Consider the following 15,711-nt stretch of genomic DNA (forward strand, 5'->3'; position numbering starts at 1 on the left):
GCCATCTGTTGGAATTTGCACTTACCTGAATTATGCAGTGCAATTCTCTAGCCAATTAATGAATAGAAAAATGCATTTACTAGGGTAAAAATGGAAATGGACTGCCTTCAAGTCGATCCAGACTTATGGCGGCCCTATGAATAGAGTTTTCATGGTAAGCAGTATTCAGAGGGGGTTTACCATTGCCTTCCTCTGAGGCTGAGAGGCAGTGAATGACCCAAGGACACCCAGGGAGCTTCCTGGCTGTGTGGGGATTTGAACCCTGATCTCCCAGGTCATAGTCCAACACTCTAACCACTACACAACACTACTCAGAGGTGATTTACCATTGCCTTCCTCTGAGGCTGAGAGGCAGTGAATGGCCCAAGTGAGCTTCATGGCTGTGTGGGGATTCGAACCCTGGCCCCCAGGTCGTAATCAAGGGTGCATTAAAATGCATAGATTCAAGAAAATAACCTTTAAAATGCACTATGCTAGGAAAATTGCTTTGCAGAAACGTGTATATGTGTATATTAGACAAAACTGCCTAGTACATTGCGAACTAATGTGGAAATATGCTGCCGCATGCAATTTCCACAAATGAGGGAAACTCGACTACATAATTTATATAATTTCCAAATCATGTGAAGTACCAGTTCCCCTCTGTTCGGAACCAGTTAGGCCTCATCTTGAGTACTACACACAGACACAGCACTTCAAGGACACAGACAAACTGGAACGGGTTCAGAGGAAGGCAACGAGGATGATCAGGGGACTGGAAACAAAGCCCCATGAGGAGAGACTGAAAGAACTGGGGATGTTTAGCCTTGCAAAGTGAAGACTGAGGGGAGATACTGTATGATAGCACTTGAAAGGTTGCCACACAGAGGAGGGTTGCTAGTAATCAACTTCAGCATCGTCAGTCCTAGTGTGTTGGATGGATCTCATGCAGGAGGACCTGAGCACTAAAACAAGGGAGATCAGATAGCTGGAAAAGGGGCAGGCTGGAAACTGGTTTTTGTCACTGCAAAAGCTGGCAAGAGGGGTGGGGTCCCCTTGCAGCTGACTAGGGAGGAACTGCACTGATCCCCCATGCCCCAGCCCCAATTATTTGCCGTCTTGAGTGATGGCAGGACTATTGCTTTGGGGGCAACTTTCAGTACTGGATAAAGAGCAAAAGTGTACCTCAGAAGAGAAAGGGCTGGAAATATGGGGGTGTCCAGTACGGTGGAGGACCCCTGGTGAAATGTGCCCCCCCATTACCCCAGGGGTGTAGTCATTAAGGGTCACGGGGGGTCATAGACCCATTACCTTTTTGGGAGCAGGGTCCCAGCTAAGTCCCTTTGTATGAGCCAATCAGCATGAAAAGGGAGGGTGGTAGCCACTGGTAACGGTCCTTGTCCTTTCGTTCTGATTGGAGCCAATCAGAGTGAAAAGTGGTGAGTCAGCCACTGAGAAGACTCTTCTCAGTAACTAACACACAGTCTCCCTTCATGTTGATTGGCACCTAGGGATGTCTGTTGTAGTGGCGTGTGGACTCCAAATAGGACAGGGAAATTAAGGGAAAGTGGAAAAGGGAACGTGGCTGTGGCCTGACTATGAAGAAAGGACCCTGCACTTCTAAATTTGCCACTACGCTACTGCACTACCCTACATTCCCTGGAGCAGCTGTAGTCCTAACACTGTAGCAGGGGTGAAGATGAAAGGGGACAAGGACAGAGACTCTCAGCCAGCCCTACTGATGGACCGAGCACAGGGTGGACTGGATACAGGGTCTGTTCCTCACCCTTCACATTGTTCCCTTTCACAAAGCTCAGAAAACAAAAATAGCAACTAGCAAGCTGCAGCCTCTCTCTCTCTCACGCACACCCACCCACCACCTCGCTTGCATGCACATTCAACACAGCTCTCTCTCTCTTTGTTGTTGTTGTTGTTATGTGCCTCCTGTGAATCAGCGACCTCCAAGAGCGTCTGTCATAAGGGGATGAAAGCATGCCCTCCCTGCCTCACCTATCAATAAAACAATCACACACACAAATGCAAACTGGGGTGGAGCGGGAGAGGAGCGAGGGAGAATGACAGACTCGAGTTGGAGAAAGGAAGAACGTGCCCACTAGGCTTTTTGTGTTCGCGTACGTGCGTGTCAGCGTCCTAAGAGATCAGGCACAGCAATTAAAGGGTTAAAATACTAAAGATTAAAAAGGAAGTCCAGAGAGGCTTCCCTGATAATATCTATAATTACTAGAGATTAAAAAGGAAGTCCAGAGAGGCTTCCCTGATAATATCTATAATTACTAGAGATTAAAAAGGAAGTCCAGAGAGGCTTCCCTGATAATATCTATAATTACTAGAGATTAAAAAGGAAGTCCAGAGAGGCTTCCCTGATAATATCTATAATTACTAGAGATTAAAAGGGAAGTCAGGGAAGACCAGACAGCCTCTTTGACTTCCCTTTTAGTCTCTAGTAACAGGGGTTAATCTCTAAAGAGTGAACTCTTTCCACCTTGTTCCTAATTCCTACTTTAGCTTCACTGCATGAATTCAAACCAGAGGAGGCTGAAGTGGGGAAAGAAAAAAAAAAAAGACCGGATGGGGCTGCATTCCAGTTGGGCGGAATATGGGACCAGCCATCAGACTCCAACCCAAATCACTAGCCTATTGCCTGTGGTTCTTTCCTCTGTGCTGACACCTTCTTCCACCTTCTCTTTACCTCCTCACACGTTACAATCCTTTCTCTTACCTGCTGTTCTTACCTTTTCTGTGTGGCTTCACAGCCATTCCACCACACTTCCAGCGACAATTCTTTCTCATCTTTTCAAAGAATGCCCTTTTTGTAACATTCATGTGAATTTTGAGATATATTTTATTATTGTTATATATTGTTTTGTATACGATTCACTTTCTTTTCATTTTACGTACGTTAGAGATTTTTTGCCCAGTTACGTTACCTAAAATGTGGATTATTGTTGTTAATTATTAGCAACTGTACTGAATGTAGAATTTATATTGATTTTTGTAAAACCACTTTGGGATTTTTTTGAAATATAAAGGGGTATACAAGTCAAATAAATAAATAAATCTCCCCTTCCCACCGCACTAAATTCTACCCCACCACAGAGAGGGGGTACTCAGCACAACGCTCTTCCTTTGTAATTCAGCAGAACACGAGCCCAAAACGGCTGCTGGGCTGCTGACTGAAGGGGACATATAGCCTGAACAGGTTTCCTGAAATGGGAAGAGGGAGGATGTGAAGCAGGAAGGAAGGAAATGGAAGCAGGGCCCCTGGAGGCATTAGGAACTTAGCACTGAGATCCATAAATGGATCCCCTCCTTTGCCCAGCAAGGAATGTTTCCTAGACCCCGCCCAATTTCAGGTTGAAGGGAGTGGGGGTGAGGATGATGCGGCATCCCTGGTCCCTCCAACTCTTGCCTCCTCCAGCCATCAGACTCCTGCTGTCACTTCCCACCCACCCCCAGCTGCATGCGCAGCATTTAGTGATGGGACAGGCAAGTGGGACATGAGGGTGGGCTTATTGAAGCTCACGCTGTCTGTATTGGGGGTGTGGCTGGGAGCACCTTCTCCGCAATCCACGGCAAAGTCGAGAGCTGACACTGCTGTGGATCGTGGCGCAGGAGCACACCCCTCCCACCCTGAGGAGGGGCCCTTCAGGGGCCCCTTGGCCAGAGCCCAACCTGGCCACCTTCTGGCGCTGTCCCTGTTTGCTAGATTTGAAAGCTCTCACCTTTCCTTACTTCTCGTAATTCCGTGAAGCCTCGATGTTGTTTGCTAGGGTGCGTTGTGTGGAGGAAGGCAACCATTGATCCCCCAAGACAGAGGTGCTACTGACTCTCAAAACTGCAGGGTTAAGTACAGTTTGAGTCTCCACTGGGGTACATGTAAATTGGGAGGGGAAGTGCAAACGTGACATGCGAAGACAAATGGAGAAATTTGGAATTGTCAGCAGGGGCTCTGGCGTTACCAGATGTGTTTTCTGATAAGACCCCTGTCTCCCGAGAAATGTTTACTCTGAATTCCTGGCCTTAGGCGATTGACCTCTTACTCCCTAAAAGTCACAAGATCTCACAACCTTTGTTCAGATGGTCCCATTATTTGTTGGGGGTGTCTGTTTCTTTTTGGTGACACACAAACTCATAAATGCTGGGTTCTTCCCGTGAGAGTCAGGATGGCTTCTGGCATTTCCAGACACCTCACAGCCGCATCTCTTGTGATGGAGACGGGAACCCTGCATGTTTGGGAAGTGAGACTAACCGGCATTGCACACAGAAGATTGCCGGTTCCTGTCCCTGCAGACTTCAGCTGCTCCAAGCCCCAGCAGAATACCTTCTCCTGCCAATTCATTATTGGCATAGCCAGTGGCAGAGGGAGATGAGTGGGGCCCTCCCCCCTAAAAAAAATCCCCAGTCTCACTTCCCCGCCCACTACTGGAAATTAAAATAGGGCTGAAATCTGAAGCACGCCGACTCCATCAAAATCAGTAGGATGTAAGAGCACTGATGTGAAATGTAAACATTATTTCTCATTCAGAAATCTAACTTGTGGGAGAAAGCCACATCTCCCCCATGCCCTTTCTGAGTCTCCCCTCCCCCTCTACTGGTAATGCTCCATGGAGTTGCTGGGAACCCGAAGGCAAAATGCCCGTTGAGTCCAGGGGGAAAAATGGAGCACTGACTTCCTCATCAGCAGGATCATATCTCCAAAACATTTTCATCAACAACTTCCATACATCTTTTCCCAGACCCCATTAACCAGACTTCAATCATTATATGCAGATGGCTGTTTTGCTTCAACTTCACTCCGATGGGTCCTAGTTATTGAGGAAATGGCCCCTGTTTTAGGGCTAAGGAGCCTGTGGCCCTCCAAATGTTGCTGGACTGCAGCTCCCATCATCCCGCGTCGTTGGCCTTGATGTCTGGGGCCAATGGAGTCCAACAAACTCTGGCCACATTCACACCATACATTTATTCCACCCTTATTCCGCTTTAAACAGTCCTGGCTTCCCCCAAAGAACCCTGGGAAGTGAAGTTTGAGAAGGGTGCTGAGTGCCGTGAGGAGACTCCAATTTCCCTCTCAGAGAGCTACAATTCTCAGAGTAGTTTAACAGTCACTCTCTCCTCCCAGAGAACTCTGGGAATTCTATCTCTGTGAAGGGAATTTCGTTATGTGCCTTCAAGTCGATTACGACTTATGGCAACCCTATGAAGCAGCGACCTCCAATAGCATCTGTCTTGAACCACCCTGTCCAGATCTTGTAAGTTCTGTGGCTTCCTTTATGGCATCTCTTGTTTAGCCTTCCTCTTTTTCTACTCACAGTGGGGAGGAGAGCCTGGCTGGGAGTCTGTGAGTTCAAATCCCTGCTCGTGGGTGTCAAGGGCCAGCTAAAGATCACCCCCACAGTGAGTGGCTCAGGGGTTACGTGCCCTGCCACCTGTGCAGCTGTGGGCAAGCTGCATAGCTCCAAGGAGCCCAGTTGCCCCCCAGCTGGCAGTTGCAGACAAGGAAGGGACTGGCTTGTGCAGCTGTGACAAGCTGAGCAGGCCCTAGGCAGCTGGGGAGGACTAGCCTCAGAGGGAGGCAATGGTAAAGCCCCTCTGAATACCGCTTACCATGAAATCCCTATTCATAGGGTAGCCATAAGTCAGGATCGACTTGAAGGCAATCCATTTCCATTTTCTCCTAACAACTCTTCACAAACTACAGTTCCAAAGATTCTTCAGGTGAAGCCATGACTGTTTAAAATGGAATAATGGGGAACTCCATGCTTTGCGGATATTATGGACGATGACAAAGACAAATAATTGGGTGTTAGAACAAATTAAATCAGAACTATCACCAAGCTAAAATGATGAAACTGGGAACGGGAACTACACCAACACACATGTAACTTAGACACTTCACTGGAATTTCCTACCAATGTTTTATCCTGAAGATGTGTATGGTTCAAAGGGCACCCTTTAAAGGGAAGCAGCTATTCTAAGAGTTTATTCCTCTGCTGAGCAAAGAAAACACTCATGTTTAGAAGCCCTTGAACACCTTAATTTTTCAAAAGCTCAGAATTATTAGCCTTGTTGAATTTGCAAAACAGAGAACAGTATTATTCCAGTTATCCCCTTTGTAATACATTAAGAAATTCTAATCTCTTAATCTGTCTATTACTTCCAAAGAGAAAGCAAAATAAATGCATTATTGCTAACCACATTCATAAACTACGCAATTATTACCAAGAACAAGCAGTAAATCTTGGCCTTCTTAACTAAGAACTGCTTTGCAAAATCCCACCCTATCTCCAAGAGCACCCAATAGATGCCCACAGGGGTTCAGAAGTGGCACACGAACGTCCAGCTCTGTCCCTGTTTTTTCCCCACAGCATGTACTTACATATACAGAGTGAAAATATTAGTCCTTCCTCTTGTCTGTATTCAAAGCTTGCCAACCATTTTCAACAGGTGACACCGAGTTCTGGTGTTTCTCCAACAGTTGTTGGGAACCTCTAGATCCCCCCACCCCCAAAAAAACACTAACGGGTCAGCATCTCCTCAGAGTGAACATGCTCCAACCGTGAATGGGCTCCAGGCTCTTTGTAGTTCCAGAAGTCCATTTCTGTGCCTTTCTTAGCTTCATGAAATCTTCTTTGAGAAGTGACAAGAATGGCAGACAGGATTCTAAATGTTGCTGCACTAAACGTATGTACAGTTCAGGGCTGCTAGCTATATTTGGAGACTTGCTTCTTTGCTTGCTAAAGGCCAGTCATGTTACTACCGCTGGGTGAATATGCTTCCATAATGGCCTTTGAGGGCTGTAATATGTTTCTTCAATGCGCCACCCAAAGAAGAAATAGGTCAGAGTTTTACTGCTGGGTAGAAGAGGGATGCTCTTTTATCCTTTCTGAATTCAGCAAGAAATATAAATACTTCTAGCAGTGTGATATTTTTATAGTGACTCCCCTATATGGATTCTTTGATGTAGTATGAAGTTTGCACTCCACCGAAAGCTCTTTCCACACTCCAAGCACTTATATGGTTTCTCTCCTGTGTGGATTTTCTGATGAGAAGTAAGACTTGAGCTACAATTGAAGCTTTTTCCACATTCAAAGCATGCATACTTTTCCCCTCTGTGAATTTTTTGATGCGTACTAAGGCTTGTACTCTGACTGAAGCTCTTTCCACACTCAAAGCACTTATACGGCTTCTCCCCTGTATGGATTCTGTGATGACAAGTAAGGTATGTCCTATTACTGAAGCTCTTCCCACATGTCATGCATTTATATGGTTTCTCTCCTGTGTGGATCCGCTGATGCACAGTAAGGTGTGAACTCTGACTGAAGCTCTTTCCACACTCCCAGCATTTATATGGTTTCTTGCCAGTATGAGTCCTCTGATGTGAAGAAAGATGTGGACTCTGACTGAAGCTCTTTCCACATTCTAAGCATTTATATGGTTTCTCCCCTGTGTGAGTTCTCTTATGTGAAGTAAGGGACGCGCTGTGGGCGAACGTCCTTCCACATTCCAAACATTTATATGGTTTCTCTCCTGTGTGGATTCTGCTATGTGAACTAAGTTCTGAGCTATGTCTGAAACTCTTTCCACACTCAAAGCAGGTATACGGTTTCACTCCTGTGTGAAGTTTTTGATGTGAAATAAGGTTAGAGCTATGGCTAAAGTTCTTTCCACATTCCACACATTTATATGGTTTTTCTCCTGTGTGAATTCTTCGATGTGAAACAAGATGCTTGTTCTCAGTGAATTTTTTCCCACACTCGATGCAACTATATGGTCTCCCTGCTGTGTGAATTCCACAATGTTTAGTGAGGGCTGTGGTCTTACTAAAGCTCTTTCCACATTCCAAGCATTTAAATATTTTTTCTCTTGTGTGGACTCGCTGATGCAAATTAAGGTGCGAACTCTGACTGAAGCTCTTCCCACACTCCATGCATTTATGTGGTTTCTCTCTTGTGTGAATTATCTGATGTGAAGCAAAATGTGAAATCTGACTAAAACTCTTCCCACACTCCAAGCATTTATATGGTTTCTCCCCTGTGTGGGTTCTCTGATGTACAGCAAGCTGTGTGCGAAGACGGAATCTCTTTCCGCACTCCATGCATATAAATGGTTTCTCCCCTGTGTGGATTCTACAGTGTGAGTTAAGGTTAGATTTACTCTTGAATATTTTGCCACAAGAAGGACACTCATGCTTCATCTTCCTCTTGTGATGGTTTTTCTGGACTGGGATTTGACAGGAGTTATCGGCCTGGGTAAGAGTGGCTTTATTCCTCCCATTCTCCGCTTGGCTTTCCTCCTGACTTCTTGTTAACTCTTGATCTCCAAAGGTTTCTTCCTTCACTTCACGCTTGGCAATTTCTGATGAGAGCCAACATGGCTCCCGAGAAGGATGACTGTCCTGTTCATCACCTGCTAGAATTAAGAGAGAATCCCAACAAAGGATGTAATCCCAGTTACAATCCCAGTGAGACTTGCTGTAAATGCTGATCGGTGCTGACAGAAAGCCTTGCTTGCCAAGGAACAACCAGGAATGCACTTGAAGGCTCCCAATTGATCCTTTGCAGCCACAGCTTTACCTGTCCCACACCTGATGTCACATGTGGCATGGATTGAGGCAAACAGCCTCACAGCCCGTTAGGAACCTTGCCGGGCCTAATTTTGCCTGCAGGCTGGAAGCATCAGCTGCTGCAAAACCTAAGAGTCCGTGTCTCCTTGCAGAGGAGGGAGCCTATTCAGGGTACCACTCCAAGAAGGTGCTGGGGTTCCCTTTCAGACCCTGTAAGCTGACACTGTTGTTATTGCCCTTTACGTTGATTTTATTCTTACTGCCAGGGCCGTGGAGTCGGAGTTGTGAGCAATTTTGGGTGGAGTCGGTAGAAATGTGCCGACTCCGACTTCAAAATAAAACTAATGTTTTAATATTAATATTAATGGAGTCGGACAGTAGAGAAATAGAGGAGTCGAAGGTCTGATGTACCGATTCCACAGCCCTGCTTACTACCATGCTTACAGTGTCCATGCTTTGAGAGGCTGATTCGCAGGCAATGGGGCAGAATGCAGCATTCAATGAATCAGTTTGGCTTCCACACCCCTTTCCAAGCTTAACGTTAGCGAGGGACGCTTTCCTTCCCAAGGAAGGCTTTTGGTGATAACGGGGACAGGCATGAGCTAGTGGCTCTTTGGCAAGCCAAGCCTGAGAGCAGGGCAAGTAAGCTGCGTTAATAACTCTGGGGGGCAGAAATGGGCCAGAGCTGAAGGCCATCTTAAGCTTGGGGTGTGCGTGGATTTCTACTGCTCCTTCCTAATGTCTTGCATTGCTGTTTAGTTCTCTTTTTCCAGCATCTTCAGTAGGACATTGCACGGGAAGAGTTGTTAATCTTTGCAAACTCTCCCTGGTGGCCATACATCTCTCTCTCTCTTTCTCTGATGGAGATTCTGTCACTGCTTTCTTTATAGGCTTGCAACGCTTGGGGTCCTCCTTGATTCATCCCTTTCATCTCATACCTAAGCCCGTCCTACGCTCTGGGTGCTTCTCCCATTTCTGCTTCTCCAAGTTCCATCCCTTTCCCCACCATGATAGCTGCTGAAACCCAGAACAGTCTCTGCAGACCTTTGTTCTGGACTAATGTCCACTACAATAATGCCTTCTCTTCTGGGCCCACTTCTGACCTTAATTTTCTGGGGGCTTCTTCTCTCTCCTACCTCTATGGTGGTAAAACCATTTATCTTCCCCAATATATATACAATGTATTTAATAAACATAAATACATTATAATATTAACACACTCATACAAAACACTTACTATTCATAAACCCATACAAAACCACCACTAATGCCTTGGGAAGGAAAGTAACAAGTCCACTGCTGTCTAGACCAGTAGTGTAGTGGCAAATTCAGAAGTGCAGGGTCCCTTCATGACAGTCACAGCCACGCCCCTCCCCTTACTTCTGCTGTACTCCTGAGAGCATGCCTTCTCCCGCAATAATAGGTGTCCCTAGGAGCGAATCAGCATGAAAGGGGAGGGTGTTAACTACTGAGAAGTGTCTTATCAGTGGCTGACTCACCTTCCATCACTCTGATTGGCTCCAATCAGCAGGAAAGGACAAGGAAGCATGTTAGAAGACTCTTCTCAATGGCTAACACACTCCCCTTTCATGCCGATTGGCTCTTAGGATGCTGGAGACATAGGGACCCTGCTGGGACCCTGCTCCCCAAAATGTAAGAGGTCTAAGACCCCCTGAGACCCTGAATGACTACACCACTGGTCTAGACAGATCAAGGCTTGCATGAATTTAGCCTACGAATCATTCAAGGTACCTGTGCCAAAACATACGCCAGCCCACTCAGCCAGGTCAAGAGCAACATGGGACAGCCTCTTCTGAAAATAACACACCTATGTGGGTTTTGTAGGGCTGCGATGGGAGCCACATCAGCTATGTTTCTTAAGCACTACAAAATATGCTCAAACCAGGGCAACACAGTCTGCACAGATAACACTAATCCTGGCATGACTGCATTGGCTACCACTTCTTTTCTTGGCCCAGTTCAGACTGCTGGTTTTGACCTACAAAGCCTTATGCGGCTCAGGACCCCAGTATCTCTGGGACTGCTTCTCCCCAGATGAACCCACTCAGACCCTGCGTTTGTTATCTGAGACCCTCCTCTGTGTGCCCCTTCTGAGGGAGGCGGAGTGACACACAAAAGAGGCCTTCTCCGTGGTGGCTCCCCATATGTGGAATGTTCTCCTCAGAGAGGGATGCCTGGTACGATCACTATCTGGTTTTTGGAGCCAGGCTAAAATATTTATATTTTTCCCAGCCTTTGCACCTTAATTTTCTGCTCATCTTTTTGTTGGGGGGGGGGGTTAGAGTTTGGATCTGCTCTTTTATATGTATTATTGGTACATTTTAGGTTACTTTAACTCTGGTTACACTTGTTTTTAATGCTTATATTTGTAAACAACAACACAAGTCTGCTTTTGGTAGACAAGTCCTGCAAGCACTGTTTTCAGGCAGCTGTTCTCTGATTTTCCTGTCCTAACATCCCACATGCCTCTGTGGTGTTGAATGGAGGGCAAGGACCCCCCTCTTGGGGTTCAGCCACCATCTCATTCATGGGCATAGCTACACAAAATGGCTACTCCAAAATGGAGGAGGAGGTGTGCTGCTCTTCTTAAAATGTCTATTACATCTGTGAGCCCTGGACTTGCCGTGAACTGTTCAAAAAGAGAAAGCAACACTTGCATTTCCTGGCACTGGACGCTAGAGGAAAGTCCCGACTCTGGCAACGTGATGATAGCAGCGGCCATAGGAGTGAGGTTGCCAATTTGCAAGAGACAGGTTCAACGTTCTTGTGTTAATTCAGAAAGCCCGAAACAGCTTGGGCCCAGAACTGTTTTAAGGACCTTCTGATCCCTTACGTTCCACCTCAATCACTGAAATCCTCTGACGGGACACTTTGTGGTTCTCCATGCCCCTGAGGTTCAGTCAGCCTTTACTTGGAACCGGGGTTTATACTAAAAGCAGCCAGCACGCTGCCTGCCCCCAAACTATTCAAGGAATTAGTCGCATAATATACCATTAGGAGGGCTTTTTTGGTGACAGTACTCACCAGTACGGAGTACAGCAGGGCCCCACTCATACGGCGGGTTACGTTCCGGACCCCCGCTGTAAAGCGAAAAACGCTGTAAAAGCGGAACAAGTTGGGTAGTTGGGTGCTGCAGGAAGCCCTTGACCTTACCAACGTGATGACAATAGCGATCATAGAAGTGAGGCTGCCAATTTGCAAGAGACAGGTTCTTGTGTTAATCCAGAAAGCCCGAAACAGCTTGGGCCCAGAACTGTTTTAAGGACCTTCTGATCCCTTACGTTCCACCTCAATCACTGAAATCCTCTGACGGGACACTTTGTGGTTCTCCATGCCCCTGAGGTTCCGTCGGCCTTTACTTGGAACCGGGGTTTATACTAAAAGCAGCCAGCACGCTGCCTGCCCCCAAACTATTCAAGGCATTGAAAAATGGAAATGAAATGGAAATGGATTGCCTTCAAGGAATTAGTCCCATAATATACCATTAGAAGGACTTTTTTGGTCACACCAGTATGGAGTACAAGCACCTCTCTTTGTTGGCTGCCCATGCCAGCCATTTTATGCTGGGACCCACAGTCGTATTTTTATCAAGATATGAGTACTGGAACATCATTTTTGACTGGAAAAAAAAAGCACTGACTAGTACTATAAGGTTATAAAGATTTGAATGGAAGAAGTATTTATCTTCATTTTCTGTCTCTTTCCATCTTTTCTCATCTATTTCTTTTTTTAGAAACTACCTTGGAAAAATGGAAATGGACTGCCTTCAAGTTGATCCCGCCTTATGGTGACCTTATGAATAGGGCTTTCATGGTAAGTGGTATTCAGAGGTGGCTTACCATTGCCTTCCTCTGAGGCTCAGAGGCAGTGACAGGCCCAAGGTCACTTCATGGCTGTGTGGGGATTTGAACCCTGGTCTCCCAAGTCGTAGTCCAACACTCTAACCACTACACCACACTGGCTCTCTAGAAACTACATTATTCCTTCTTAAATTTTTTGACACTGCACAAAACGTGCCGAGCTGCACGTTAGAATAAACCTTGCTTGGGACTGCACCCATAGTGTGTGGCTGGACCTGCCCTGTGGAACTCTCTGCTGTGTTCCTGACTCCTTTTAGGGATATCTTAAAAACAGCGTTATTCAGATGGGCCTTTGCAATGTGCATTCTTTTCTTTTTTTACCAGCCAATATTTATTGATGTTTTGTTGCTGCTGGTGTATACAGCTTTGTTGCATTCTCCCAAAAGCATGGTTTAAAAATATTTAAATATTTATTAAAAAAAAAACACCAAAACGTAACGGGAGTGAGGCTAAAGGTGTGGAAAGGCAGCGACAGAAGAGAGCCTGAGAAAGGCGGCTGCATATGAGCTTTTTCCTTTTAATTTGGACAGAGCTAAACCAGCAGCTGGACCCATCCAAGTCCAACATGGCCTAGTAAGTTTGACGCAGCAGGAGGCATCAGTGAGAAATCTTCCTTAAACTCTCATACTGATTCCAGCACCATGTTGATGAACACTCTGCGCTCTGGTCTTCCTCCCATTCTGTCACCTTTCAGGTTGGGGACACTATTATCATTATCGTTATTATTATTAATTAGATTTATATCCCACCCTTTCTCCCAGCAGGAGTCCAGGGCGGCAAACAAAAGCACTAAAAACACTTCAGTGCTTGACACCTTCCTCCCTGTTCCAGCAAAGGGGGAAATCCCAGGAGGGGCATTAATTCTCTGATCGGATGGTGGATATATACCCTGTCCTGGACGGGGTTACACTCCCCCTAAAGGAGCGGGTTCGTAGTCTGGGAGTCTTTTTAGACTCTTCCCTCTCACTTGAGGCTCAAGTAGCCTCGGTGGCAAGGAATGCGTTCTACCAGCTTCGGTTGGTAGCCCAGCTACGTCCCTATTTGAGTAAAGAGGACCTTACATCAGTGGTACATGCTCTGGTAACCTCGCATTTGGATTACTGCAATGCGCTCTACGTAGGGCTACCTCTGAAGACAGTTCGGAAGCTACAGCTAGTGCAAAATGCACTAGTGCAAAATGCGGCAGCCAGACTGCTAACAAGAACTAAGCGGTCTGAGCATATAACACCTGTTCTAGCCCGCTTGCACTGGCTGCCAATATGCTTCCGGGCTAGATTCAAAGTGTTGGTGTTAACCTATAAAGCCTTATACGGTGCGGGACCACGATACCTGTTGGAACGCCTCTCCCGATATGAACCGGCCCGTACACTACGTTCTACTATGAAGGCCCTCCTCCGGGTTCCAACTCATAGAGAGGCCCGGAGGGTGGTGACAAGATCTAGGGCCTTCTCAGTGGTGGCCCCCAAACTATGGAACAGTCTCCCTGAGGAAGTGCGCTTGGTGCCGACACTGCTTTCTTTTCGGCGTCAAGTTAAAACCTTCCTTTTCTCTGAAGCATTTTAATTTAATGTTAATTTAATTTTAAAATTTTGCTGTAATTGATTTTAGATTGTCTTTGTTTTATTGTATCATATTGTGATTTATTGTATTTTCTATGTTCACCGCCCAGAGAGCTATTGCTAGTCGGGCGGTATATAAGTTTAACAAATAAAATAAATAAATAAATAATTCTGAGGTGGCTCTGGGCCTTTGGCCTGCTCAGCCTAGTGGAGGGTGGGACTGATTCAGCGTTCACACCCCGTATAAAAGTTGCGAAGAAAGAAACCCAGTGTGAGGGAGATGCCGTGTGCTCTACAAATGGGCATGAATTCACAGCCTGTTTGGTCAAGCCAGTCCTGGGTGAGAACGCAAGGAGCCCACCAGCCCTCCAAGGAAGACCCTCAATCCCTAAGCAGCAAAGGGTCCCACCACATACCTGAGCAGCTGCTTGCAGATCCTTCTTCTTTCTTGAGACCTTTGACAAATGGACCGTCCATCTAGGAGAGGAGATCAGATCAGGTTTGGAGCAAGCAGACGGGCTAGTAACTTCTGACTGATCCAAGCTTTCCACAGCAACCCCTTCCTATATGTCCCCCCCAAGTGGGCAAGAGAAGGTAAGATGAAGCCCCTCTGACTCCTGCACATGGGGAAGGTCCATGGCTCAGTCAGTAGAACATCTGCTTTGCATGCAGAAGGTCCCAGGTTCAAACCCAGAGATGCGAAGGCCCGGGAAAAAAACACGGACAAACCTTTTTAAAAAGTCCATTCATTTGTCCATAATTTTCTCTTCCGAAATGTGTACATTTTGTTAACATTGCAATATCCCCGACACGTTCAAACTGCTCTGAAACTGGACGAGAAATGCTCCCCTTCCCCCCCCTCCACCCAGTAACCTTTTACAATGCTTATTTTTGCACTTCCAAATCCTTCTCTAATACTATATTTTTAAAATGATTTAATACTAATATTTTGGGATCATTCAATACTTGCAAGATGGATTTGACCCTTCTGCATCTAGCACTTTTTAATATCAACAGCTGTAAGAAAACTGCCTGCTATTCCCTATGCATGGCACTTTTAAGGAACTGTCCGTGGATTATATTATATTGTATATTAATATCAGACTGGGCTGGAAAGGTTTATTGTGCCTGAATCAGACACTGGATTTATGCATTTTAGCAACTGATAAATAATATCAACAGATATTGCGTGTTAAGGATTGATAAAGGATTTTTAAAAGTTAGAATGTTTGTCTAAGTAACAGCTATAGTATGTTTTGAAATGAATTGGAACTAGATGGCAGTAATCCTTTCATCAGTAACATCCAGTTCTTGTATAGCTATTCTTGGGCTATGAACCATGTTGGAGAATTTGTGGAAATGCAGCATTCAAATAAAAGTATTTTTTTGTTATTTCTGGCAGAGTTAGGTTAAGAAAGCTCCCTGCGCAAAGGTCTTCCCAGTAGTATGTCGCTCAAAACGGGTTTTTAAAACCTGTCGAAGCAGCCAGAAGTACAACCGGAGGAGCTTTGGGGAGGGTCAGATTGTCCTCTGTAGCTGGGGTGGGTTGTGAATGAATCCGGCTGAGAGGATTTGGTTGCCACTTAGAGGGTCTCCGAGTCCTCAAGCACCTTTAAGACCCCAAAATAAACAGATATATAAATATAAATAAATATCAGAATCCCCTAATGTACAGAATATCTGCTTCACTGAGGTTTGCAAGCACCTG

General features: G+C 45.8%; 1 protein-coding gene across 7 annotated transcripts in view; it reads right to left on the reverse strand.

Annotated features, from left to right (window-relative positions):
- Positions 1-2,483: 2,483 nt before the first annotated feature.
- LOC133381740 (zinc finger protein 420-like) overlaps positions 2,484-15,711 on the reverse strand; it is a 30,043-nt gene continuing 16,815 nt past the window's right edge. For 2 of the 7 annotated variants that reach the window (XM_061621132.1, XM_061621136.1), the window contains exons 2-4: positions 14,420-14,480; positions 11,609-11,681; positions 2,484-8,409 (exon numbers count right to left, since the gene is read on the reverse strand). In XM_061621132.1, coding sequence (XP_061477116.1) covers positions 6,929-8,409; positions 11,609-11,681; positions 14,420-14,480 — 1,615 coding nt within the window. In that variant the 3' untranslated portion in view covers positions 2,484-6,928. The remainder of the gene's footprint in view (positions 8,410-11,608; positions 11,682-14,419; positions 14,481-15,711) is intronic. The other 5 variants (XM_061621137.1, XM_061621134.1, XM_061621133.1 and 2 more) reach the window with 4 other exon arrangements.

This window comes from Rhineura floridana, chromosome 3, assembly GCF_030035675.1.
Source record: "Rhineura floridana isolate rRhiFlo1 chromosome 3, rRhiFlo1.hap2, whole genome shotgun sequence".
NCBI classification, from domain to species: Eukaryota; Metazoa; Chordata; class Lepidosauria; order Squamata; family Rhineuridae; genus Rhineura; species Rhineura floridana.